This window comes from Equus caballus, chromosome 25, assembly GCF_041296265.1.
Source record: "Equus caballus isolate H_3958 breed thoroughbred chromosome 25, TB-T2T, whole genome shotgun sequence".
NCBI classification, from domain to species: Eukaryota; Metazoa; Chordata; class Mammalia; order Perissodactyla; family Equidae; genus Equus; species Equus caballus.
Window position 1 is genome coordinate 29371482 of NC_091708.1, and position 27090 is coordinate 29398571.

The window sequence follows — 27090 nt, forward strand, 5'->3', positions numbered from 1 at the left end:
TATCTTTTATAAGTTAAGAGAGCGATCACTGTCTCCTCTGCTTGTCTGGCTCCTTCCACCAGAAAGCTGTAGAATCTTGGGCCATCAAAACTAGAAGCACATTAGTGATCGTTGGAGCAGTGGCTTTTGAACTTTTTTCTTTATTTGTAGCAGAATCTACATTTGGAACTCTCATACATGAAACAAATATTAGATGGAGAACTCTCCAGGCCCTCATCTATGCCCCTCCGCAAGCGACTCCCAGGCTCTTCTGAAGGCCCTTCCAAGAGACACCGTCTGATCCACTCTGACCCCTCATTTGTGGCTGAGGCGGCTGGGGACCAAGGTCACGAAGGGGCTGGCCCAAGGTTACCCAATGACCTTGAGACAAGAATCTACAACTGATGCTTCCAGTGCTCTCTGGTCTACACAGTGGCCAAGTCATATCACACAGAGTGGAGCAGGTGTCCTGGTCTATGCAGGCAGCCTGTGTGGGAGTGGGATCCAGATAGAAATTTCCTTCTGACGGGGGATGGGTGGGTGGGTTGGGGGTGGTAATAATAATAGTGGTCAACATTAATTGAGCACCTTCTGTGGTGCTAGGAACAGGGCCAAGAGCTTTGCTTGCATTACTCCACTTGGTCCCCTCAGCCGATTATGATCCTATTATGGAGATAAAGAAACTGAGTCTTAACTCCTGACGACTAGGCTGCCCAGCTAGTAAACAGCTGCAGTAGGGTTCAGACCCCAGTCATCCCGCTCCAGAGCCTAGCTCCTAACCAGTCTGCTGTGCTGTCTTCCTAGTGAAGGCTAGAAGCTCGTTCCTATGTACCAACTAGCCTTCCTTCCCCTCCTGCCAATCTCCCAGCAAACGCTCTGCACGACCAGACATCTCATTTTCCTCACTGCGACCGGCAGTATGCAGGGTCTTGGGTATAAATGCGCACCCCTACCCTCCCTCCGACGAACGTACACACACGCGGGCGTGCGCTCATGCATAATGCATGACGCAGCGGGCTCAAATCCCGCTAAATTGAGATTCAGCGGGCTCTTGGGTCTGGAGACACCTCAGTGCCTGCGTCATTAGCTGAGCTCTGAAAGCCATCATTACTGCAGCCAGTGTGGCTGAGTCACTGAGACCGGGAGCAGGTAATAGAATTGCGGGGACACGTAATAAAAGAAATGGAATGGGACTCAGGCCGGAAAGGAGGACTATCTGTTACCGGGTCCTGAAGGGTGATATGTAAACAAGGAGCTCCAGGCCCCCGAGATGCCGGTTCTGCCGAGTCCCTCAGCAGGGGATAATAAACGGCCCAATTATAACCTCCACACTCTGAGGTTTCAAAGGAGAGGCAGAAAAAAAAAAATCAATGAAATTAATTTAACGTGGACCTATTCTTTATGCGTTGTGCTACGGCAGTGGTATGAGATACCCCTACAGACCTGCTCATCTTTCCTCCACCCACTGTCTTTATCCAGAAGAGCAAAGTAAAAAAGAAAGCCAGGGCTTCAGGCATATTTGTCCATGACATCTCGAAGAAGGGGGACAGATCAGAGAATCCGCAGGATGGAAGAGGCTTTAAAATCTCATCTTTCATGGCATAGGGGAAGATGCAGGGTCTCTATGTACACTTGTGCAGGTTGTGCACTGTACATGGGTGCACTGTGATGCAATGAGCGGGGACTGAGATGTAGCTCATGTTCTACTGGGTAAACTGATCCTTGCGTTGGGGTTGCATCCACCTCTATATAATTAACAGCAAGGAGCCAGAGGCAGATCTAGAGAGTTATGCTGAACAAGGACTCAGAGATGTGCCTTCCGTGGGGTTCATGTTCAATGTAATCTTTCATCTATCTCCTTGTTAGATCTGTTCTTCCTTCGTAAAGGGAGGGTGTTAGGTAGATGAGGTAAAGATGAAGGGCGCTACTTAATAAGGCACCAACTTCCTGGCAGGCACAGTGCTGAGAGCATGGCGCATTTCTCTTATTTAATCCTTTCAGTAATCTCTCTTGAGGTTTACCTAGCCCCACTTTACAGATGGGGAAATTAAAAGCGGGAGGGGGAAGGATCAGAGTGATGTGGTCACCTGCCCAAGTCACAGAGCACTTGAGTGGAGAAGCCAAGTTTGCAATCTATGTACGCCTGGGCTCTTTCCCACAGCATCCCTCCTTTTTAAGGCCATTTCCACCTCTCGTCTTCTGCGGTTCTATATGTAAAATGGCCTTGGTTATTGGAGCATCTTGGGGCAGGAAACTCAGGAATACTGTTGTTACCCACATCAAACAACAGGGAACATCACCCGACAGGAGTTAATGGGTCTGTGCAGAAGGAGGCAGGAGGTTGGGGAGCAGCGGCAGTGAATCTGCCCAGACAGAGAACTGGTCTTCCAAGGAGGTTAATGAGAGGTAATCCTGAAAATCACTGTCCGTAAGCCTGGTGTCAATATTTAGTAGAATAATTGGATGAATGTGCCCAGAGAAAATCTGTAAGCATTCGAGAGATAATGGAATAGTGAGCGATAAGGAGCACTGGAGGTTCATGCAGAACAAATCATCCTGGACAACTTGATAGCTTTTCCTGACAAAATTACGAAATTAGTGGATGAAGGAGATGTAGAAAAGGTTATGGATCTGAGCTCCAGCAAAATATCGAATAGTGTCACATGTGATGTTCAACTTGCCAAATTGTCTCCGATTCAAGCTGCGTTATGTGGATTATTAGTGCTATTATTGAATCTGGTTGAAGAACAGGGCCATCAGGTTCTAATATATGGTACTGTTCCATGGCCCAGGGCCAGAGAACTTCTCACTGCCATCTGTGATCTGGAAGGGAGGGTCAGAAGTGCCATTGGATCGCTTCTTGGCATTTTGGCTAAGAGCAAGTGCAGAAGTGCCATTGGATTCCAGGCAAGAAATGCAGACATCCTTAAAGTGGTGGAAGACCCTGGGGAAGACCCCTTCCTGGGGCATTGGGAGGGAAGGGATGTTTTATAGATAATTTGATTATCACAGTCTCCCTATGGGGCAGGTGTCATTACCATCGCCATCTTCATCAATCCTCATCGTAATTTTTCTTATAAGGAACAGAGGGTCAGAGAGGGAGTGGCTGACCACATAGCTAGGAAGTGGAGGCACTTGGGTTCCAACCAGGTATTTCTGATTCTAATGACTGGTATACTTTCAGAGGAAAGTATGCCCAGTCGTTCTATACCCAGTTGTTCTCAAACTTTTCATGCATCAGAATCTCCAGGGGTGGGGGTGGGATGGGGGAGAAGTTTTACAGCACACATCACTCAGCCCACTCCCAGGGTTTCTGATTCAACAGGTCTGGAGTGCGGCCTGAGAACTGGCATTTCCACCACGTTCCCAGGTGATGCTGATGTTGCTAGTCCAAGGACCACGCTTCAAGAACCATTGCTCTACTCCAGTTCTTCTCTGATATTAATTTGCATATGACTCACCTGGAGATCTTGTTAAAATGCAGATTCTGACTCAGTGGATCTTCTGGGGAATGGGGGAGTCTTCTTTTCTAATAAACTCCCAGGTGATAGCCATGCTGCTGGTTTTTGACCACACCTTGAGCAGCAAACACCTATGCCGTGATGTTGGGAAATGAGAAATCTAGAAAGAAAGCACCACGACTTAAGAACCTACTCTGGAATCCAAAGAAAAGGAAATAGGTCTTAAATCGTAGAGAAAAATGGGCTGTAGAAAGGACATCATTTAGAAGATCTGAGTTCAAAATTTGGCTTTGCCTTCCTTTTATTTGCTTCATGATGGGAGGAATTTCTTGAACTTCTTTAGGCATCAATTTCCTTATTTTAAAAGTAATACTTATTCTTCTTATAATGATTATCATTCTTTAATGTCAAGACTTTTATTTGACAATTAAAAAAATGTCCTTAGAGAAATATTTGGGGACTTCTCAAAACAACTGCTGAAGACGCGCTCCATGGTATTGCCCAACATTCTTGCGTGGGGAGCCATGAATAAAACTGTTCTCAGCATGCACTGCCAACTTGTTTCTCTCCCCTGATGACTGATTCCACTTCCTTCCACACAGAAGCAGAACTCAGTGTACTCCCTGTTGTTGAACTTTTCCCTGGACCTGTTTCTAGTGATTTTATTAGAATTCTAGAGTCATTCCATTATCAAAATTAAAGTAAAATACACGCCTCTGCTTTAAATATCTCAATATATGTATAAAACTTATTGCCACTTGTATGAAGTCCTTTAGGGGAGCAGAAAGGGCCTAAATCTAAACTACTGATTAAGTGAATGCAAATGGAAGGAGCAAGGGCTCTTTCTCAGCCTTCCCTTGAGGCGTTTGGGAAGCTCAGTAGAGAGAAATCGAAGAGGGACCGTGGTAGACTGTTCGGCACAGTAGGAATGAAATGGCTAGCTAATCTTATGATTGCCATTATTATGCACTAAAAAAGTTGTATTTTAAGCTTGGCATTTAAGGACCTTGTAAGAAATAGACCCTCACCCCACACAATTTCCCAGCCTCAGTTCATTCCTGCCCCATTCTCCCCATAATCTCTATGTGCCCTCCCTGCATACTTCTTATGATTCCTCCAGCATCCCCTGACCAGGGTGCCTAACAACAGCAAATTCTAAACATTGATTTATTTCTCAGTGTTCCTCAAAATCCAGGAAAGATATCACTAGTTTTCCTTATCTCCCAACCTCTTTTTTCCATTTTCCCTGAGTAACACAAATTTCCCCCACAGCCATGTGCCTTTTAGGGTTCTCCTTGGCCAACTTCAGGTCCAGGTTCCTTCCAAGTCCACCTGGGGTCAGTAATTAGTTTGTTCATTCATTTACCTCTTTGTTCAGTCATTTTTTCATTCTCTCAACATTCCTGCCCTCAGCCATTCCTTCACCTAGCCCACCATTCATTCCTTTATCACTGCATTAGTCCATTCATAGGCTCCTTCACTCATGCGTTTATTCACATATATACATTCATCTATATATTAATCATATATGAATATATACTCATGTATATATTTATCCACCGAGTAATTCATTCCATTTTTTAATCACATCAGTTTTCTCATTTAGATATTCATTCATTCACTCGTTCATTCAGTGAACATCCACACTGCTCACTGGGTGCTCACTTGGTGAGGATCTGCCTTAGATGCCGATTCCTGGAAGGTGTGGCCTCTGCTCTTGAGAAATCCGCAAGCCAGTCAAGAAGACAAAGAAACAAACATATAATTGCAAATGCTCTGTGGTTGGTGGGGAACAGAGGAGGGCAGGAAGTTGAAAAGTAAGTAATAATAACTAATGCCAACTGTGCCCCAGTACTTTACATGCCTTCTCTGATTTAAATGCTGCCTTCCTTTTAATTGATGATGAAACCAAATTTACTTAGTAGATAGACTCAGTTGAGATCTGAGCCCAGGCATTCTCTTTCCACTCCCTAAGCTCTTAACCACTCTGCTATACACACTGGTAGTATTCGGTGACCTTAGTTTAGACCAGCACTTCTGGGGAGTGATGTGGGAGAAATCGAGTTATAAAGGTGTGAGAAGCAATTGGAAAGTGAGGAAGTGGAAACTGTAAGTTTCTGTCAAGGAGTGTGCTCTTCAAGGGGAGGAGAGAGAAGGTCGTAACTGAAAAGAGTCTTAGGATTGAATCCTAGGCAGGGCATCAGAAGAATTTCATGAGTAAGGACAAGCATGTCCATCATTGCAGAGTTCTTCCATTCTCTTCCCTTGGGTGCCGTCATTCCTGTCGCCCCCACCATGACTGTGAGCTGTTTTATTTACTTCTGTAGATACTAGGACTTAGCACAGAGCCTGCCATAAAGTAGTTGCTAAAGTAATACCTGTAGAATGAATGTCAAATGTTCTGAAATGGATTCACACATTGCCCAGGATTGCACTTTTATAGAGAGTAGGTCAGCTGAATGGGGCTGCCCACCAAGCAGTCAGTGTAACCAGTTGGATCCTGAAGGCTGGTGATACAGGGGGAGTGACTGTGATAGCCAGAACAATAAGTGAAGTCAAAGTCGATAAGGAAAATATAAATTCAAATAGAGGGTAAAATTGAATTCATGCATAAGCAGGTGGCAGGGTCAAAGTTAGGGACTTAAGTAGGTGTGTAAGATTGTCTTAGAGTAGGCAGGACAGTGGCCATAGAAAAGAGATCCAGGGAGCAAATGTCACATGCCCATATTGTTCGGATATTTGCTCAGTTTCCTGGCAATTTGCATTGGTTCAAGAGCCCCAGAAAAGAAAACAGTCTTATGGGTGTGGAGAAAATGAAGGTTTTGGCTTCAGCGGTGTGGGTTTTATTAAAACGGTTATTAGTCTGTTGTGCAAAAAGCTCATTAGAAACTCACTGGGGCTCTCAAAAGTGTTGCGTACTTTTTATAATTATATTTCTTCTGATTCCTCCATGGTTTCTTGATGCTGTCTGAGCATCAGATCTATTAAAGGTGTGTGGGGAGGGATAGCTTCCGGCTCACTTCTCGTTTGAGTCCAGAGCCAGAGACCTGCAGTTCATGTCCACAGAGTGTTGAAAGGAAGACAGGAACCTGGCAGGTGGCGAATTGTAGCAGGTGCTTTGACATGTATTATTTTACATTACAGCGACCAGCGGAACCAGAGGATGAGATATCTCAAGTGGCTTTCACAAGGTCACACAGCTATTTAATGGCAGAATCGGCAGGCAAACCCTAGTTGGTCTAACTGAAAAGTCTATACCCTGTTTTCAGGATCCCATGCTGGCCCCAACAATGGGACCACTTTTGTAAGAGGAAGGGTTTCTCACTTCAGGGTAGCAACCTAAGATTTGGGGAAGGGAGAAGAAGAGGGGGCAGGAGGAGATAGGGAGAGGAGAAGGAGTCATTCCACACCAGTTTTAGACTCAAAGATCACTCTCCAGCTGTCAGCTGAGCCTGCGATCACTGTGGAGTTTTATTAAGGAGCAAGAGTCGTAGAAGAGCAAAGTGACAGATTTAAAATTAACTTGCCAAACTCCCCATCAATATTGTGACAGTCCGCAAGTGCCAGTTCAGCGACCCAGTGCACCAACTTGACAATATTAACATAACTTTGTCGGAACAAAAACTTCCCCTTTGTCTTTTCAAGAGAAGCTAATTTTGGGGAGACAGGCATTCTTCTCTCTGCCTTTTTTTGGCACCTCTATGACAGGTCCCTTTGGGCCAACCCATGTTTCATAAACTTCTGCACCTCTTCCACATCCCTGGGGATTGCCACCCAGGGTGGGATGGGAAAGTCAATCAGGGAGGTGCTTCTCTGCCTTAGGGACCTACTGAATGAATGGAGATCAGGAAAGAGAACCCCATATACTTGTCACTTTCTGAGAACCGACTGGAGCTCCCTTTAGTCTTTATATTTGGAGCAACATGCTCTCTGTATCAACTCTTATCAGCCCACCATAGTCTGTACCCTTTCCCTTCACCTAATAGCCTCTTACTCACCCTTCACATAGCTTACAGATTACTTCCTCAGGATCACCCACCTGAACTCCTAACCCCCATATGGGTCCCTGATGTTTGCTCCCAGAGCACCATGACTTCCACATGTCACACCACACAGCTCACTTGATTGAATTTCACTTGAATAACCCTCTTTCTTGGTTATCTAGGAGCTCAAAAGGTGAAGTGACTATATAATTTATCACCTAATCCAGGTAACTTTTGTCTGAGATAAATGCTGAAGTAGACAGGACTCTGGGACAACAGGCATAAACTAGAACTGTCCTAGTCAAACTGCAATGTATGGTCCACTCTGCAAATAGTGGCATATCCTGCAACTGTCTGGCTCTCTTTGCATCTCCATCACTTTGCAATGATCAAAATTTGGTAAATGCAGGATGTTTGTTCAATGAATGAATGACATAGTTTCTTTCTTTTAGCTAGTCCTAAAGACAAGCTCACAGAACCTTTTCTGACTTCCTTCCTTCCTCTCCTCTCCTCTGTCCCTCCCTCCCTCCCTCTCTCTCTGTCTTCCTTCCTTTCATTTCTTTCCTCCTGCCTTCTAACTTATTAATCACCTGCTATTCATCAAGCCCTGTTTATTTTTATCACTGGGCATACAAATAAACACAGTTTCTGCCTTGAGAGTGAGAAGGGGAAATAAGTAGCATGTGCTGACCATCTACCATGGGTCAGGTGATTTAAACACTGCATACTATTTATCCACCTGATCAATGAGGTAGTTAATATATCCACCTTGTACAAATGAGGAAATGAAGTGCAGAGAGGTCAGGTGACTTGAGCAAGGGCACACAGCTAATAGCAGCAGAGGTTGAATTCAATTCCAAGTCTGCCTGAGTCCAAAGCCATGGTCTCATTAAACTATGCTGCTGCCTCACCTTCACAGAGGGAAATTGAGTATAAAGTAGCAGAGGGTGTAAAGGCTGTGACTGAGGGGCATGCCCAGTGGGTGAGTGGGCACAAAACGTTCTCAGACCCACAAATCTCATACACTTTATCCAAAGACTTTGAAAACAAAAATCAATGCCTAACTTAGCGCTCCCATTTATCGAGGGTAGACACTTGGCTAGGTCTTGGGGATTTACAATAATGCACAGTCAAAGATGGTCCCGGGTCGCATTCCAGGAGGGAAGTAGACATTCAATAAAGAATCACAGAGATATTAATTTAATTTAGGTTTTTACAAGTATTTCAGAGGAGAAATAGTATGAGGACCAGACATAGTTGTTTTTTTTTTTTTCATCATTATATTCAGAGATAAGGAAGCTAAGGCTGGATAGATAAATGATCAAGGTCACACTGTAGAGAGCTAGGATTTCAACACACATCTAGTTGAACCCAAAGCCTTGCTCTTCCTTCCCCTCCTTTCCTTCTGAATAATGTGATCATAAAGCCATCTGTGGAACAGAGGAAATCCCTCGCCACCACTTTCTGAGCTCTGTAATCTCAATACCTTTATATGCAGAATGGATGTAATGTTGGCTCATCTCCATAAGCTTGTTGTGAGGATTAAAGAACATACAGCATTTGAAGCACTTTGCAAAGTGCCTGACCCATCGTACGTGCTCAGTAAGTAGCAATTATTAACATCATTAATATTATTAGGTAGCATTGAATTATTGTCTAAGATAATTTGGTGGTCCATCATATGCCTAATGTCCTGTGATGTTAGTTAACTTTTAACGTGGGCTATTTTTATAACATTCCTCCACTCCCCTACTGCCACCACCCTCAAGTCCCTCAGCCTAGCACCATGGTAGGAACAGAGTAGAATGTTGTGTGGTGGAAGGGATGAGGGGAGTTTGGGTTTGCAGCCAGACTGCCCACATTCCAGTCCTGGCCCCATCATTTACAAGCTGAATGACACTGAGAAAAGTAGCATCACACCTCTCCATCAAAATTGTCTTAAGAGTTGAATGGGTTCAGACAGGTGGAGCTACTCCCAGGGTTCTCCTCTTATGTCCCTGGGAGCTCCTTCTCAGCCTCCTTTGCTGGTGGCTGTTCATCTCTCTGGCCTATAAGTATAGGAGCACCTGGGCTTGGGGCGTGAGCTCTCTTCTTCTCACTCTCTGGTGAGTTTACCGCTTCTCATTTCTCTTATACCATCTATATGCTAAATAATCTGAAATTTGCATTTCAAGTCTGGTCTCTCCTGGATTGTATATCCAACCAGCTCCCTGACATCTCCATGAAGATATATTTTAGACATGGCCAGATGATGGTTACTGAAGCAAGGTGATGAGTACCTGGGGTTTTATTACACTATTGTCAACTTTTATCAAAGTTCATTTCAAGTTCATTTTTTAACATGGTCACAACTGAATTTCTATTTCTACTCCCCTCCCTATGCCTACTCCTCCTATGGTCTTCCCTGTCTGTCAATGGCATTTCCATCTGTCGAATTGCTCAGGCTAAAAGCATGGAGCCAGCCTTGCCTCCCTCCTTCTGCTCCCTCATCAGTAAATTCTATTGCCTTACCTTGAGAATAAGCCAGAATCTGCCCACCTCTCACCATGGTGGATGCCTACAACCAGGCTCAATTGTCTTTCACCTGGGGCACTGGAAAAGCTTTGGAATTGTTTTCCCTGCTTCCACTCTGCCCACTCAAGTCTCTTCTTCACACCCCAGATGGAGTGGTCTTTTAAAAGTACGAGTGAGATCACAGCCCCCTTCTGCTCAAACCATGCACTGGCTTCTATCTCTTCTCTCTCAGAGTAAAACCCAAAGGACTATACTTATGTGACTCCCAGGACTCTACACAAATTGCCACACTGCCCCTCTCAACATCCACGACCTTTTTATTTATAGCCTTTTCTCCTACCACTCACTCCCTCTTTCACTAGGTGCCATCCCCCTGGGCTCCTTTTTGTTCATAGAACATCCCCAGAGTCTGTGAACTTGCTGTGCCCTCTGCCTGGAAGCTCTTCCTTGGATCTCTGCAAGGCTCACTGCCCCACCTGTTAAGATCTTTGCACAAATCTCACCTTATCAAAGAGGCCTTCCCTGTCCAGCCTGTATTAAATAGGATCCCCTGCCTAGCACACCCTGGCCCCCTTATGCTGCTTTCCTCCATGGTGTACACTTGACACAGTATATATTTATCGGTTGATGGTCTCCCACACTAGACTATAACTCATGAAGGCAGGATTTTATGAGTTTTGTTTGCTGTTGTATTCTTGGTGTCCTAGAACAGTGAGTGGTGTATAATAGGTGCTCAATAAATATTTGTGATGGAATGAGGATACAATGGTACCTGGTGGGGGGGTAATAAAGTACTACATGTTTGTCATTGCGATTATTACTATTGTTGCTACAACTATGATTGTTACTTTTACTGGGACTAGGCTCCTTATATTTCTTATCTTAGTTTTCTCACGACAATACAAGGAGATGGAAGGACGCTTATTTTACATATGAGGAGACTAGGCTGAGAAAGGTGAAATCACCTGTGTGAGGCCCAACAGCTCAGGAGGCAGAATCACCAGTCTTCAAAACCCAGCTCTCTTCTCTTCCCTGGGCCCCCTACGTTCTCCATGTTGGCACGGTATTCACCTATGGCATCCCTGTATTTGAATGTTCTCTGTGTCATTGTTAAAAAGTTCATCGTCTATGCAAGGATGTCACTAAGTTGGAGAAAAAAGTGAAAAGCGATATATTTTATGGACCTTTTGTGAAAGAAAGGGGGAATAATATTTAATCTTATTTCTTTGGAATTATATAAACACTGGAAAGATATCTAAGAAACTAATAAAAGTGTGTGTGTGGCGGGGGGTGGGAGAAAGGCATAACACTCCTCATTGGATGTCTTTTATATTGTTTTCTGTTCTTGAACTTTGTGACTTTAATGTCTACAAAACGTCAATGAAAAAATAAGCCTACCAGACTGTCACAGCCAAGAGGAGCCCAAGGAGACAGGCCACTAAATGTAAGGCACTGACTAGCTGACCTTAAGCTTCCCTCAGCTTGACCAAACCTCAGACAGGCTTCTTCCAGATTCTTGGTTCCTCACCTCCCTTTTCTTAGAGCATTTCCTTTAGGCAGCTTGTCACTATACATTCTTTCTCTGACCCTTTAACATGTAAACCTTCTAAAAGCTTCCTGCCAGTCTTAGAACCCAGGAATGTCTTTCTCAAGGACCTGGGAACCATCTCTTTGAAATGTAATCAACAAGGAAGAAAGCAGAGAAAGACATTTGCAAACTCAGGAATAACTACAGTGTGAGGGACATATCCCATCGGTCAACCTCCCCCTGAAGTCCTCTGGTACTTTTCCACTTGCTCACTCCAGCCTTAAAAACCCTCCTGCCTGTGTTTCAATGGCATTGAGTTCAGACCTCTCGCCTCGATTGCAGTAGCCTCAAATAAAGTCTTCCTTGCCTGTTTGACATTGTCTTGTGCAATTTTTGCTTTGACAGTCATAGCACTGGATAAGATCCTGGATCAGAAAAAAAAAAATTAGATAAAACTAATATAATCTGAATAAAGTATGAACTTGAGTTAATAATCATGTAGCAATATTGCTTCAGTAATTATAACAAATGTACTGTACTCATGTAAGAGGATACTAAGGGAAATGAGGGTAGGATATATGGGAACTCTCTCTACTATCCTTGCAATTCATTTATAAATCTAAAACTGTTTTAAATAAAAGCATTATTTAAAAATAATCCTATCATAGGTAGAGAAGCCCCACTTGGGAGGGAGAAAGAACAAATAAGTATCTACCTCCAGTTCTCTCTCCCCCACCGTGTATGGCCACATGAGTCCTTATCCCCAGCCAGAAAACACCTGCTGTCACTTTTGTGGAAATTAATAAAATAAATCTCAACTAAATTGGATTTGGAAGGCCTGTAGGGGGAGCTCTCTTGCCTTATCACACATCCTCAATTACCTCAAACAGGAAGACACAATGGCTCGCATCTTGGACAGAAGTAAAACTACTCTGCTACTGAAGGAAGATTCTCTCCCCACTTGGCAACAGCCCAGCCAATGAGAAACACTGCAAAGTTTTAGAGATAATCTCCAAATAGCAAACTCTCAGCCAATGAGAAGTTGTTGCTGCCCTGCACTGCTACTTTCCCCCAATGGATTTTCATTTAGAATAGCCCTTCCTACTCCACCCTTTTCTCTATAAAGGCAACTCCCCTTCTTTGTTTGTTGGATGTGCCTATGGTTTGCCATGGCATGAGCATCCCAAGTTGCAATTCTTTTAGCTATTCCCAAATAAACTCATTTTGAGATAAAATCACCAGTGGATTTGCTTTTTAAGTTGACACTTTCAAGCACCGAACCAAAGTGAGCACAGTTCTCAGCCAGGGTGTTTTCTTGTAACTGATGGATCAGAGTGGGGTGTGGAAAGGGCATTTGTTGTGACATACAGACATACATGCCATCCAAGTGTCAGGTAGACCCAGATAAGCAGGGCTCTGACGCCAGCTGTGTGACTGCAGGCAAGTCATTGGACATCTCTGAGCTTATGTCCTCATCCATAAAATGACACTTGTCAATCCACTTACATCATGCATTCTCACTGGCGGCAAAAATTGTTCCACCAAAAAGAATTAGACATTACAATGGCGAAAACGTCTTAAACATTACAATGGCATTTGGCCCACCAAAGTTTAACCGTTCTCAATAACATTGTCTACCATATTATTTAATTTCTCTAATTAAGGAGATGTAAACCTTCATTTAATTTTCTCCTGGGGGAGAGGGTGATAATGAAAAAAAGTTATGAAACATAGACTTAGATAATACCAAAAAGAAGTCATTCTTTTCCCCTTTACACCAATGTCCGACTCTATGAGTCTTATTCAGCTTGTATTTCCAGAACCTGGCACATAATAAGCACTGAATGTATATTTATTGGTTGAATCACAAGACTGAAGGATGATTTAATTGCAATTTAGTTTAATTTTTAAGCTAGGTTTCTACTTCCCTTGCAAATACAGGTGCAAGATGCTTCTATGGCCTCTGGCTTGAAAATTCCCATTGGCTGGGTCCTCATTAACTCCTTAGAAGTAGTTTGAAAATTAACAGAAATCTGGAGGGTATCCCTCGGTGTAACTTTAGTTAGCTGAACTATGAGATGGTAAGGAAGACCAATCCCTTTATCCTATTTCTTTCTTCCTACTCTAGAAAGCATCGAAAACAAGCTCAAGAAACTTTAAGGTTACAGGGAGAACCAAGGCCCTCATGGAGAATGGAGAGGTGGTTGTCTTATTCAGGGGTTAAGGTTCTTTCAAAGTGGTCAGGAATACACTGAATTAACCAGGCCTGGGCTACTCAAATACTTGCAGCTTCGGCTCCTGGCTTGTACCTGCTAATTAACTGCCCACTTAATAGGCTCCTCTGAGGATCTTATGAGACATAAAAATAAATGCTCATTTTGGACTCTTAAAAGCCACCTTTGAGGTATTCCACTAGATTATCATTAATAGCAATTATTCAGTGGCAGTGTTACATAAAACCCCAGCCATTGCCCTTGGAGCTTTCTGTATTAATTCACATCCAATAAACTGGATCATATCTTTCATTAGAGTTGTTACTAAATACATTTCTATTCAGAGCATCTCCCTGAAATGGAAATATTTCCCTAAAAATTAATTTTCTTGATACACATGCGTAGGCTTATTAATGTGAGCTTAGAATAGACTAACTTTTTTCATTTCTCTGGAAGGAATACAGAGAAAGTCATGCTGGTGAATTTGCATCTCACGTGAACCCAAGTGTGCCAGGATGCGTACACTCCAGCACAAAATTTCGGAGTAAGTGGTGTCTCACAGATCTCAGATTCATGTTAGGAAAATGTCACTAACGTTTGCACATGTCTTTACACTTTACAAAGCATTTTAACCTGACTTTCTCATCACCTCTGCCTCCTCACCATAATTTTGTGGGGTTGGTGTTATTATGTTCCCTGATTTAGGGTTGAACAAACTGGGCTCAGAAAGGTTATATGGGCAAAGTCTGATGGCCAGTAATGGTCCCACGTCTGTTGCTTAAATAGCATTCCTGACTGAATGCCCATCCTTCACTGTGCTTTATCTCTACAATCCCATCTCCTCACCCTCTTCAAGATCCACCTTGATGTTCATGTTTGCAGATGCTTTGTGCTCTCACTTGCCTGGAGCATTCCCACCTAGCTCACTGTTAATCATATCCTCCATATTCCAGCCAGCATCTTTCAGAAAGTCTTCCCTGTGCTCACCCACACAAAAGCAGGGCCAGTGGCCCAGGTGCATAAGAATGGGGACCTTGACTATCTCCTACATCTTTTCATCCCCATTGCTAAATACAGCCCCATACATCACAGGTGCCCAACAAAAGCCTGTCAAATAACAAATGAGAACGAGTGGTAAAGCCGGGACTGGAATCTCTGACCTCAAGTGCAGCCCTTTGATGTCATACCACTCTCTCCTGTAATTAACAAAGCAAAGATAACAATAACAAATGATTTCTGAGGTGTGATTTCTTCTGAGAGTAATAAACCAGAAATATATGCTTAGTTGACTTAGCGTAATGCAAATATGGTAAAATTTCTGCGCTATGGACTCCATCAATTAAGGATGCATAATACTTGGCCAGGGGCTGGGCTGGCTTGTACCTTTGGAGTGTTTATTTATAAAAGAGATTGCTAAGCACATTAGTACATTAGCAGTGTAAACAAGATCAGGGGGGGCATGGCAGAAGATACTTAAGAGAACAAACTGCCTGGAGTCACTTTGGAAGCACCCATTATGAACAAACAATCACTGTGCTAATTACAATTGCTCTGCTAATTACAATGACTGTGCTAATTACAATCTATCCTTATCTGTTCGGTAGGTTCCCTACAGACTTTCCCTTCTGAGTGCTTTGACCAGCCTGAGTTACTGCCTGCCTTTGAGTGTAATGAAATGGTGGTTCTTTAAATACTGTGTCTGCTTCAGAAGCCTCAGTGATTCCGAGAGGCTTCCCCTTCCTAGAAAAAGGACATTGTCAGGGATTTTGAAGCCAGAAAATTAAAAACAAACCACAAAGAAGGGGAGGAGAACTGGGAAGAGAAGTGAAATGGACCTGGTCGCTTCTGTCGTCTTAGCACCTTTTGCAGACTGGAGACACATTTTTAGGTTAGTTGGGAGAACATTCAAAATATGCTACGTATAATTTGTTTAATTTATAAAATGACCATGTTTGGTACGTTTAGAGATGTGAACATTGAGAATAAATTTTTTCAAAAAATAAAGAGGCTATTCTTTTTTCTCTTACTATAATTAGGGAGAAAGCTTAGAGAGGTCTTGTTTTAAAATAGATTGTGATTTCCTGCTAAGAAAGAAAGAAAGAAAGGAAGGAAGAAAGAAGGAAAGAAGGAAAGCCAGAAAGGAAGAAAGAAAGAAAAGGCATCTTTTGCTAGGTCTTAATTTTATTACTTTCTTTCTGTCCTCAGTTAGACTAATGAGTGTTGATGGTATGAGATTTTTGTCTCAGCACATAAGAATAACAAAGCTTCCCCCAGGCCAATGACCCCTCCCAAATGGATTTCTCCCTACTCTTCCAGGAGTCTGTCTTCCATCTTTGACCAGAAGCCGACTGCAGCCCAGCTCTCTGCTGCAAAGTATTTCCTGCTGCATCCCATGATGGCTGAGACTGCAACATGGGCACCTACAGAGGTTCTTATCTGGGCACCCAACAGTGGCTTCAGGACACTGGGGTCAGGTAAGTGCCCCTTCCAGTGGATGCTCAGAGGGTCCCCGTACCCATCAGTGAGCAGAGCAGACAGTCAGATGAATGTGGAGAATAAATTGTGCTATGTAATGCACGGAGGGCCTGTTGGATTATAGGACAGGACTCTCTGCCTGGGCTGCTGCAAATCCAAAACACAGTCTCTGCCCTTGGTCACTCTGGAGGGAGACTCCTTTGGGACTCCATGGCCGTCTAGTGCTATTGGCCTTGGGATTTGGTTCCTGCTTTCAAACAGGCAAATGGAAGAACAACAACCATTCTTCATTGTCAAGCATAACCTGGGCTCACATCTAACATACAGTTCATTTTAACACCTTGCTATTCAAAGCTGATCCTCAGACCCAGGAGCTTATTTGAAATGCAGAGTCTCAGGCCTTGCCCACAACCCACTGACCCAGAGCCTGTATTTTAAATCCCTTTATGACTTGTATGCACATTAGAGTTTAACAAGCAGTGGTGTATTTCATGTATATTGCGTTCTGGCTATAAGCAGACATATGGAAAATTCCTACCTTTAGATAGGGTTTTCCTGCCTAAGAATGATGATGAACTATTATCTGCTTTTCTGCTCTTTGAGGATCCTATGGTTTGAGACCATACACACGTGCATGTGCACACATTACCTGTAGTGGTGGAGAGGGCAGGCCTTGACTCCTGGCTCCATTACTTACCAGCTGTATGACCTTGGATGCTATACGTCACCTCTCTGAGCTTCAGTTTTCTCATGTAAAAAGTATGATAGTCACCCTGCACTGTCCACGTGTCGTGGGAGAAACACCTGCCTCTGCCCCTCAAAGACAGGCTTTGGGGGCTGGCCCCGTGGCCGAGTGGTTAAGTTCGCGCGCTCCGCTGCGGGTGGCCCAGTGTTTCGTTGGTTCGAATCCTGGGTGCGGACATGGCACTGCTCGTCAGACCACGCTGGGGCAGCATCCCACATGCCACAACTAGAAGAACCCACAACGAAGAATACACGGCTATGTACCGGGGGGCTTTGGGGAGAAAAAGGAAAAAATAAAATCTTTAAAAAAAAAAAAAAAAAAAAAAAAAGACAGGCTTTGAAGAGTAAAGAAAAAATAGTTTTACAACATCTATCATGCATAAGTATATTGAGAAATGCACCAGAGGATGTGATAAGTCGATAAGAGAGAAAGGTAGGAGGTGAGCAAGACTGACATGCAGATCCGTAGGGCTTACTGGTTAACCTTCACTCTGTCTGTTTGGATGGGCATCCTTTCTGATGGGTTGACGCCACTTCTAAGCCAATGCTTAAATGTTTTGAATATCATCCCAGAGGTGCGAAATTAACACACTTCCGGAACTTTTGGACATGGACCCAGGCCCACTATCAAATTCCACACAGCACACATGAGCATCTAAATCCCACATTCCTATTAGATGTATTTCACTATAGGCTTTTCAGACAGAAACAAGGGGGCTACCCTTTAGGACACAGGTGATGCAACACTTTATTGAGATTATGTCTTTCCAAAGGCTGGGATAAACACCCCACAAGAAGGTGACCCTGGGCTGCTGCCCATCCCACACTGCTGGCTGGGCTCTCTACCTCCCACACACCCACACACCCACAGCGCATGAAGGGCTGCATTTCTGCCCCAACCCTGGGCATTTCACCAAAGCCATAGGTTCACCAAAACATGTGTTGCTTGGAGGAAATTGGGAGAATGACCATGGCTCCAGTCCAGAGATAAGATTTGGGGGACTGCAACAAAAACCATGTTCATCTGCTTTATGGCTTCCGGATGGGGAGGAAAGAAAGACAATTGAAGGAATAGAAAACAATGTTTACTGAGAGCCTACTGTGTCTAGGACCTTTGCTTATTAGCCTGTTAAATTTTCACCACAGACTGTTGAGGATATTTTGAGGTAAAACCCCATTTTACAGTTGAAGATCTTGAGGTTCATAGAGGTGAAGAGATTTGTTCAAAGCCACACAGCTAGGAAATGGCAGGTGTGGGACTTGGACCCTATAACTTCTCACGGCAGCATCCTGACACCCTGAGCTGGGTCCCAGCCAGGAAAGGGATCAAGTTCTTGCAGAATCGTGCACAGGGGGATGGGTTTTGCCTAAGATTCCTCCTTAGTTATTGATTTGGCAGCCCTCTGTGGCACCTGGGTCCTTCCTATCTGCTGAGAACAGGGATAGAATAGGCGCCAATCTCATTTAATCATCACAACACCACCAGGAATTGGGTATTGTTGTTATTATTCCTAATTTAGAGAGGAGGAAACTGAGGCTTAATGAACGCAAGTGCCTAAGGTCACACAATTGACAAGTGGCAAGTTAGGACTCAGATTATGGAGTCTGCCATCTTAGACATCAGGCCAATATATCCCCAAATGGCTGGATATTTGAACCATCTGGGGATGCGGTGAAAATTCACTTTCCCAGGCCCCTTATCTTAGAAAAAATGATTGGTAGGTCTTGGGGCAGCCTTAGGTGATTCTTATGATCAGGTAAGTAGAAAGGGCTTCTACTAAGCCCCTGGACATGGGGTTGAGTAGAAAGAGTGTGGCATCCTGGGTAGAAGCCCTCAGTCTTCATCTGAGTTCTGCCCTAACCGTAATTTACGGAAAAGGCAACAGATACCCAAAGGCAGAGAATGACCAGGGATGATACAGTAGGAAGTGGCAGAACAAGAACGGAAACTCAGCTTTCTGTTTCCAGGGCCTATTGGACCCATCCGCCTTCCTGCAGAAGATGTCAGGAAACCTCGGAAAAACAGAGACCCAGAAGAGAGATTCCTCTGTAGCCAGCCCAAGAGTCAGGACCTCAGGGAAAGTTACCCCTTAACTCTTGTGATCCAGCCTCCCATTTCTGTCCTCAGTCTACTTCCAAGATCTCACCAATGATCCCCACAAAAGGTAGCACGCAGCTGTGTCTCTGGGTAGCAAGCTGAGGATTTTGCCAAGATCGGGAATATTTCTGCATAGGAAGAATTGGGAATTGCCTTGAAAATCAAAAGCTAATGGCACTTTCAATTAATAATCTCCCCATCAATCTCTAACAATCTCTCTTGATTTCTCTCATTACCATAAGATCATGGTATATTACAAAACATTCAGGCCTGAAAATGCCGAAAAACAGCTTCCAGGCCTGGCTCCGCTATTAATTCCTTATGGAACCTTGGCCTTGGTGTTACCATCTTTACAGTGTGGGGGTTGGATCCTATGTCTTTGAGCCTTCAGAGTGGGTATTGGTGCAGCTCAACAGACTGAAGGTTTGAATCCTGGCTTATTCATTTATGAGTTATATGATTTTAGGAATTCACTTAAATACTGTGAGTCTTGGGCCTCCATCTACAAAATGGAGGGGAGGGTGTTGTACAAAGTGTGCTTCAAGGTTCTTCCATCTATAAAGTCTATGGTTCTTTGGGAAATGAATGAAGAAAATTGACAAGAAGAGACTAGAAGGTCTATTTCAGTTGTCAGAGGTGGGGATATGAAGTGGGAGAATGCTAGAAGCCTGGGGGGCACTATTGCTAAATGGGCTTTGTTCTTGGGCTACGTGCTATCAGTTTTTAGCTGTATGACTGTGAGGCTGGTTAGTCTAACATCTCTGTGCCTCCGTGTAGTAAACAGTATTGATGTCACACATATTTCTGGGTCTCTGATTCTCAGCACATAACAGGGTTGCATGTTCCTGCTCAGCCTTTTGAGGGGGTGCCATGACCATGGGGCTTGATTTGGCCAATGCAATGTGAGCAGACTTTCAGCTCTAGGAGGAAGTAATGAGAGCCAAGCTTCTTTCCTGTAGAGCATTCATGGAAGCACATAAAGATGATTCTTCTCTCAGCCCTGATTCCCAAAAACCAGAATGAGCAGACCCCGGCAATTCTGTGTGGGGCATGTGGTATGAGCAACCCATACTCACATTTCCTGTGAAGCCACTGAGGTTTTGAAGTTGTTTTTTATCAGGATACAACCTAATGCATCCCCTTGATACAGTCATTTTCTTTTTTGTAAAACCAAGTTGTTAAGGGCTACGTTGCAATAGGCATTGGAAAGATTAAATGAGAAAATACATACAGTATGTAGTACAGGACCTAGCACATAAAAAAATACACACGTGGTTAAAGGGGGAAAAAGGGAAAGAGGAGGAAGAGGAAAAAGAAGGATCCAGAAGCAGCATGCGCAATTAACCATCTCGCAGGAAGGCACTAGGAAAACCCATAGCTTTGGAGGCCACTTAATAAGCTACAACTCAGGACCCTCAGCTGGGGGAAAAGTGGGTAAAGCCAGTCTTTCTGAAATCTCTAAAGAGACTACCTCTGTCTTGCCAGGCGTGGGCTGGTGCCGCCTCACTCTGAAATCCCACATCTGACCCCAAACTGTCCTCTTATGCTGTACAGTATGCATATCTGATAAGCAGACCAGATTGAAAATCAGTGCCTTTCTAGCAACTCTCTCATAAGCTCCTCACTCTCTTTGTAGGTCATTCTTGAAGGCCTCTGAGCAAATGTCTGCTGCTGGCAGAACTATCTTATTTTTTATGAGACTTTTGCAAAATCGACCATTGTAATTTGCTCAGCGTCCGTTCTCAAGCAACTTCTCCTCGCTGCAATTTCTGAGACTCCAGGCTCTCTAATAGTTCTTGACTGATGTTTATCTAAATCCCTGCAATCTATAACCAAGGTTGACCTTTCTTTCTTATAAGAATGAGGCAGGATGGATGAGGATGGGAGAGGGAGGGAAGTAAAATACAAAGAAAGGAACCATCAAATACCAGCAACCTTTGATGAGTTTATCTCACTCCAGCAGTCTTTGCCAATTCCCTCACTGATCGAGAGCTAAGGGAAGGAATTCAGATAGTGACCCTGCTTGGGTCATTAAAACCAACACAGTTCACTGAAAAGGATTAGAAATAGCAAAGCTTGGGGCCGGCCCCATGGCCTAGTGGTTAAGTCTGCACGCTCCACTTGGACGGCCCGGGGTTCGCTGGTTTGGATCCCAGGTGTACACCTATGTACCACTCATCAAGCCATTCTGTGGTGGCATCTCACATAGAAGAACTAGAATGACTTGCAACTAGGATATACAACTATGTACTGGGGCTTTGGGGATTAAAAAAAAAAAGAGAAAACAAAAAGGAGATTGGTGACAGATGTTAGCTCAGGGCCAATCTTCCTCACCAAAAAGCATAAAAAAAAAAAAGAAACAGGAAAGCTTGACATCATTTACTGGGTTCTGGGGCAATTTAGAAGTGAGATCTTTGACTCCATGTTTCCATAAAACTTGGGACTTTACCAAAGGTTTTAATGTCCATTCATGTCCATCCGAACCTGATTCCTAATCCAGAGCCCTCTCTGGGTACCACTCAGTCTCTTAAAACAACCCTTATTCCCACCTGGGAGTAAATTCTATGGTGACTTTAGGATGAACTCTGTGTCCTTCTTTCTCTATCACTTTAGTTCTCCACCTTTCACTCCTTCTCAACTCCCCCACCTTTCGCCATCTGTCTCCTTATCTCTTTAATCCTTGTCACTGCTCTACATCTCTTTAATTCTTTCCATGCTGTCCTTCCCTCCTTCTGTCATTTAGACTCTCCTTAATGTCCCCTCCATCTTTGTCTCTCTCTCCACGTCTCTTCTTTGTCTCTCTGACCACTTCCCTCTATCACTCCCATCCTGTCTCTATCTTTCTACATGAGTCTCAGTGTGTGCCATACTTAATCTTCACACATGGTAGATAACTCTTGGACTTGTCAGGAGTCCTAAGCATCACCACATGCTCATCTCCCAGAGACAGGCTGCAGCCTACATGTGGCAACCTGCAGATGCGGCCAGGAATGGGATCAAGCTCCTGCAGAATCATGCACACAGGGGTACTTTTATGCCTCAGATCTCTTCTTACTTATGAATTTGGCATCCTCCTATGGCACCAGGTCTTCCCTCTCTGCTGAGAGCAGGGATGGGACAGGCAGCTCTTCTCACTACATGCTAGTAGGGGATACACAGAAGTTACCTATGTCCCTTGCAACAGAACCAGAAGCCAGGAGATCACTGGTTTGCGAGTCGCAAACTCTAACTTTCAGTCTCAGAAGGGTCCCAAATCATGGTGAGCACTGGGCAAATTATATCTTTTCCTGGGCCTCGGTTTCTCCACCTTTACAGCAAGGGTGACGTCTGCACTACTTAATCATTAAGAGCTTGTCCGGTTCAGAGACTTGAAATGGGAAGTGCTTTGTAAAGCAGAAATCCAGGTTTATCTTTTAGAGATTCAAGAGAGAACTTGAGAATTCAGACCTGTCTTCTATCAGCAGGTGCTAGGTGTGGGGATCTGGGCAGGGGCAGCAAAGAGAACAAAGCAGAGTCGCAGCTGTCACACAGGAGAGTGTAGCTGGTAGAGCGTTTGAAATCCCAGGCCAGGCAGTTGTCAGGAAATGAGGCATGTGGCAGGATAGCTGGTGGGGTGCCTGCTGGCTACTCTGGAAGGCTGGACTGGAAATTACTTGGAGGAGGGAGGGAAGGAAGGAGGAGGAGGCAAGAAATGACAACTGCTTTTGATGCTGAAAAATTTGCAGGCCTGCCTTCTGGAACTTAGAGGACAGAGGAGCCACAGCCTCTCTCCTGTCTGAGGCCCAGGCAGGGAGACTTGAAAGAGATAAATTTAGACTCATCAGAAGATGCTCTCCTTCCCTCAGTGGGAAGTCAACTGCCTTAACATGTGGCTTCAAGAGGTGACATGGTCTGGGGATGGAAATAATTTCAAAGAAAGTTTAACTGAAGCCAAGGATGAGAGAGTTTAAGTGAAACGGGCTACTCTGATATAACGGCAGTCTGGGGAGTTTCCCAAATCTTGAGGCTGTTGTCAAATGAGAAAGTGTGGTCTGTTCACTACACTCCCCTCCACGAGCAAATCAGGGCAGACACAGATCCTGGCTACTTAGAGACAACCCAAGATTTAAGGGTTGGGAAGAACGAATAGAGGGTTTGAGGCAGAATGAGGATTCCTGATGGAGTTAAAATTATGTCTGAGTCTGGAGACTCCCAGGCCAGCCTTTAAGGCACCATGTTCTCTCCTACAGACCAGTCTGTTGGCATTGGGAAGGCAAGCAGTAAAAGATAAAAGCCTTGACCTTCAAGACCCCTATGATCTGCCACTGCTTACTGTCCCAGCTTCACCTCCCCCCATTCTTCCCTTACTTATTCAACTTCAGCCACACTAGACTTCTTCATTTCCTGAAGCCAACCAAGTTCTTCTCCTTCTTAGAACATCTGTCTCTGCTTGAAACGTTTTCCAATGCTAACTCCCACTCATCTTTCAGGTATTAAATAACACTTCATCTGAAAAGTCAACTCCGAAGACTTATTATTGCTTTCCAATCTAACAGACGCACCCCTACCACTCTGCTCCGACTAAATTAGATCCCACTGTTAATTGCTTTCCTGGAGCCCTGTATCTTTAATTCATAATACCTACCACAAATTTAGTAAATACATAAGATCACACACACAATACCTAAGCACCACAGGGTCTGGGGCCATTTTTATCTCATTTTCCATTGTATCCCTACTAACCATCAAGGCACCTGGGACATAGTAGGTGCTCAAAGAGCATGTGATAACTACATAGGTGAATGGTTTTAGCAAATTCACATTTCAATTCTCGTTCTATAAAATGGGAAGTGATGAGGTATGTTGGATTAGAAGACAAGAGCAAGGATTTAGAGCCAGCCAGACTTACATCTGAATTCTCACTCTCCCTCTCACTAGACAGTGATCTTGGGGAAGTCACTTTACCTCTCTGGTGTTGACTTTTCCAATTGTAAAATGGAAGCCATGCTGCCTTGAAGGGTTTTTTTCTTTTCATTTTTTTAGTGAGGAAGATTGGCCCCAAGGTAACATCTGTTGCCAATCTTCCCCTTTTTGCTTGAGGAAGATTGTTGCTGAGCTAACATCTGTGCTAATCTTCCTCTATTTTGTATGTGGGATACCACCACAGCATGGCTTGATGAGCAGTGTTTAGGTCAGTGCCCAGGATCTGAACCGGCAAATCCTGGACCACTGAAGCGGAGTGTGCAAACTTAACTACTATGCCACTGGGCTGGCCTCTCAAAGACTTTTAACAATGAAGATAAAATGGCACTATCCTGGCTCTCTCAATTCCTGGAAGGGGGATTTGGGAAAGTCATTTAACATTTCCATTTCTCATAATAGTCCCTGCTTCACATGGCCATTGAGGGGATTACATAAACTAATGGATGGAAAGTGGTTAGCATGCCCTCAGCATGTGCTGAATTAATGTTAGTGGCTATTATTATTATTATTATTAAAAATACTTAGTAAAGAACTTGACATAGAGTAGTTCTTAATAAATAGTAGCCATTGTTACCACTCCTACTACAATCACCACTATTATTAATTAGACGATGGGATGGGGATGATGATGGTTATAACAATGATGTTTCTTACCAGTTCTGACTTTTGTTGACATGACCTCAAACGGGAGAACCCTGTTTTGTGATAATATCCTATTACATTTTCATGCAAAACTGTCTAAAAGTATAGTTTTGTGTTCTCAAAGATAATTATTACTATACATGGAAGAATTCTTCTCACTACACCATCTTAGGGTTATACAGATTTTGAGGCATGAATAAATCCCACCCAAGGCCTCTCTTCTCCAGATAGAATAGCCCTCGTTCCTTCAACTCTCCCAGGCAGCCTTTCACAATTAGACTGCATGTCTAATCTTTATATAATTTGGCCAACCCAGTTCCTGTTCTTTCCGCTCTCATATACAAGTAGTCTCATCTTTTAATTTCTCACGTACCTCTGTATTTACAAACAGAGAAAGAAGTCTTTGACATAGTGTTGAGCAAAAAAGCAATTTCTAAACAGATTTACTGAGATGTGGAGGGGTGTGTGTGTGTGTGTGTGTGCAGATAGATAGATGGAGAGAGAGAGGTGTTTTAAGAATGTTCAAGAAAATGTTAATTCTGGCTATTTCTGGGTGGTGGGAATTTTATTTTCTACTTCATTAAATGTCTTTATTTTTGAACTGCCTGAATAGCCTACATAGCTACTTATTTTTTAATAGACTGAAAGATTAATTAAAAATTTTTAAAATTCCATTAACTGTACTTACAGGATGATTTAAAAGATTGAATTTAAAATATGTGGATAGAGTTTAGAAAATGGGAAAGCAGGATAAATAAGGGCTAGGTTAGTGGAAAAGGAACCTCAGGGAACGACTTTCACTGACTTGTAACACTTCATGGATAGGCATCAGTGAACTTAGAGAAATGCTGGCCAATATAACAGGCTCTATTCCATGGTGCCCATGGCTTCCTCCCCATGTCCAGATTTTGGGTAAGTGACTCAGTCAGTGAAGTGCAAGGGTCTGCCCCATACCTAAAGGTCATCTGGAAGACTTGGCCTTGGTTGACATGCTGGGTCCGGTTGTTGTAACCATGTAGCATCTCTCCAAAGAGGGTGTCGTTGAATTTGGAGTCAGGTTTGAGGCACTTGGGGCCCTCGCAGACATCTGAGAGCATTAGGCAGGATTTTCCATCAGGAGCCAGCTTGTACTCCTCCACACAACTGCATGATAAAACAGAGCCGAGAGTTAGCTCCGCATGCTGGATGCCCCCACTGGGGGTGACCTAAAACCAAGGCCTCCTTTGCCTGCAAAACAGGTCAGAGTTTAGGAAGGGAGACAGCTATTCTGGCTGGAATCTATCTAGGGCACAGGTGTCTAGAGAGAAGCACATTAATCCTGCAAATTGGTAAATTCAAGGAAAGTCATTTGTGACATTTTGGAGGAATCGAGGGGGAAACCAGAGTGCACATCCACTCACAAAGCAAATTTAAAAAGTGTTTTCTGTGAACACACAGACTTTAAAAAGCATGACAGACCAATTCACAGGGAATTATCAACTAGTTCCTCAAACCAGAATCTATTCCCAGTGTATCTGTCGACTCAGGTTGAGGACGGTAGCAAAAACAAGGTTTTTATTGCCCTTGTAGCTCAGAGGTGATGCTTCCAGAACCACGGACAACACACGGAGCAGCAGCCACTGCTTCTGTTCAATTAGCAATGTTAGCAGCCTCGGTTGGCCTCTAAGTACCTAATCCTGACAGCAGAAGGGCCCTTGATATGCTTTTGAGGCAGGAACGGGCTCCTCTATGGACCAAACAAGTATACAAGGGGTTGTGGAAATAATATTTGCAGTTTGGGGATGTTAGCAGTGGGAAAGGAATCTCACAGAGAGGCATGGTGGGTGGAAGCAGAGGTCTCAGCTCCTGAAAAATCAATCAAAGAAACTGAATTTTTTGAGGGTCTACCTGTTCATGGTCCATTGCTAGGCACTGGGGATAGAGTGCACATGATAAATAAGACAGACAAAAGAATAGGCTGCACAATTGGAGGGACGTGTATAAATGTCGTCTTTGCTCCTTTGGACCTATGTGAAGTCATTTCACTTCTTTGATCTCCAGTTTCCTCATCTGTAAAATGGGGTAGATGCTCCTATTCTACCTTAATTCACTAGGCTGCTATGAGGTCCCGTGATACATTGGCTGTGAACCAGGAATTGCAAGGTACTTAACAAAATAACTATATTAATGGTAGTAACGGTGGTGTTTCTATTTATTGAGCATATAACCATCCAGTGGGCACTTCGTATATTTATTTTCTAACCACGAATAAAAGGTAATATCTTCATCATTCCTGCTTGATACAGAAGCAAAATGAGGAGCCAAGAAATAAAGCATGTCACCCTGTGAATAAACGGCAAAGCTGGCATTCAAATTCAGGTCTATTTGGCAACAAAGGCATCTTTTTCTACTCTTGTCTCCTCCAAATCCAGTTGTTCCTTTTTGCATGATATGACCCTGGTTAGGCTGTGCCAGTTGGAGGCAGTAGAAATCAGGCAGTCTCTTATTTGCC

The 27090-nt window shown here is 43.7% G+C and overlaps 1 protein-coding gene across 7 annotated transcripts in view; it reads right to left on the minus strand.

Annotated features, from left to right (window-relative positions):
• Nucleotides 1-27090, minus strand: part of ASTN2 (astrotactin 2) — an 828204-nt gene that overhangs the window by 272289 nt on the left and 528825 nt on the right. For all 7 annotated transcript variants that reach the window (XM_023628756.2, XM_023628754.2, XM_070251110.1 and 4 more), the window contains one exon: nt 25554-25742. In XM_023628756.2, coding sequence (XP_023484524.1) covers nt 25554-25742 — 189 coding nt within the window. The remainder of the gene's footprint in view (nt 1-25553; nt 25743-27090) is intronic.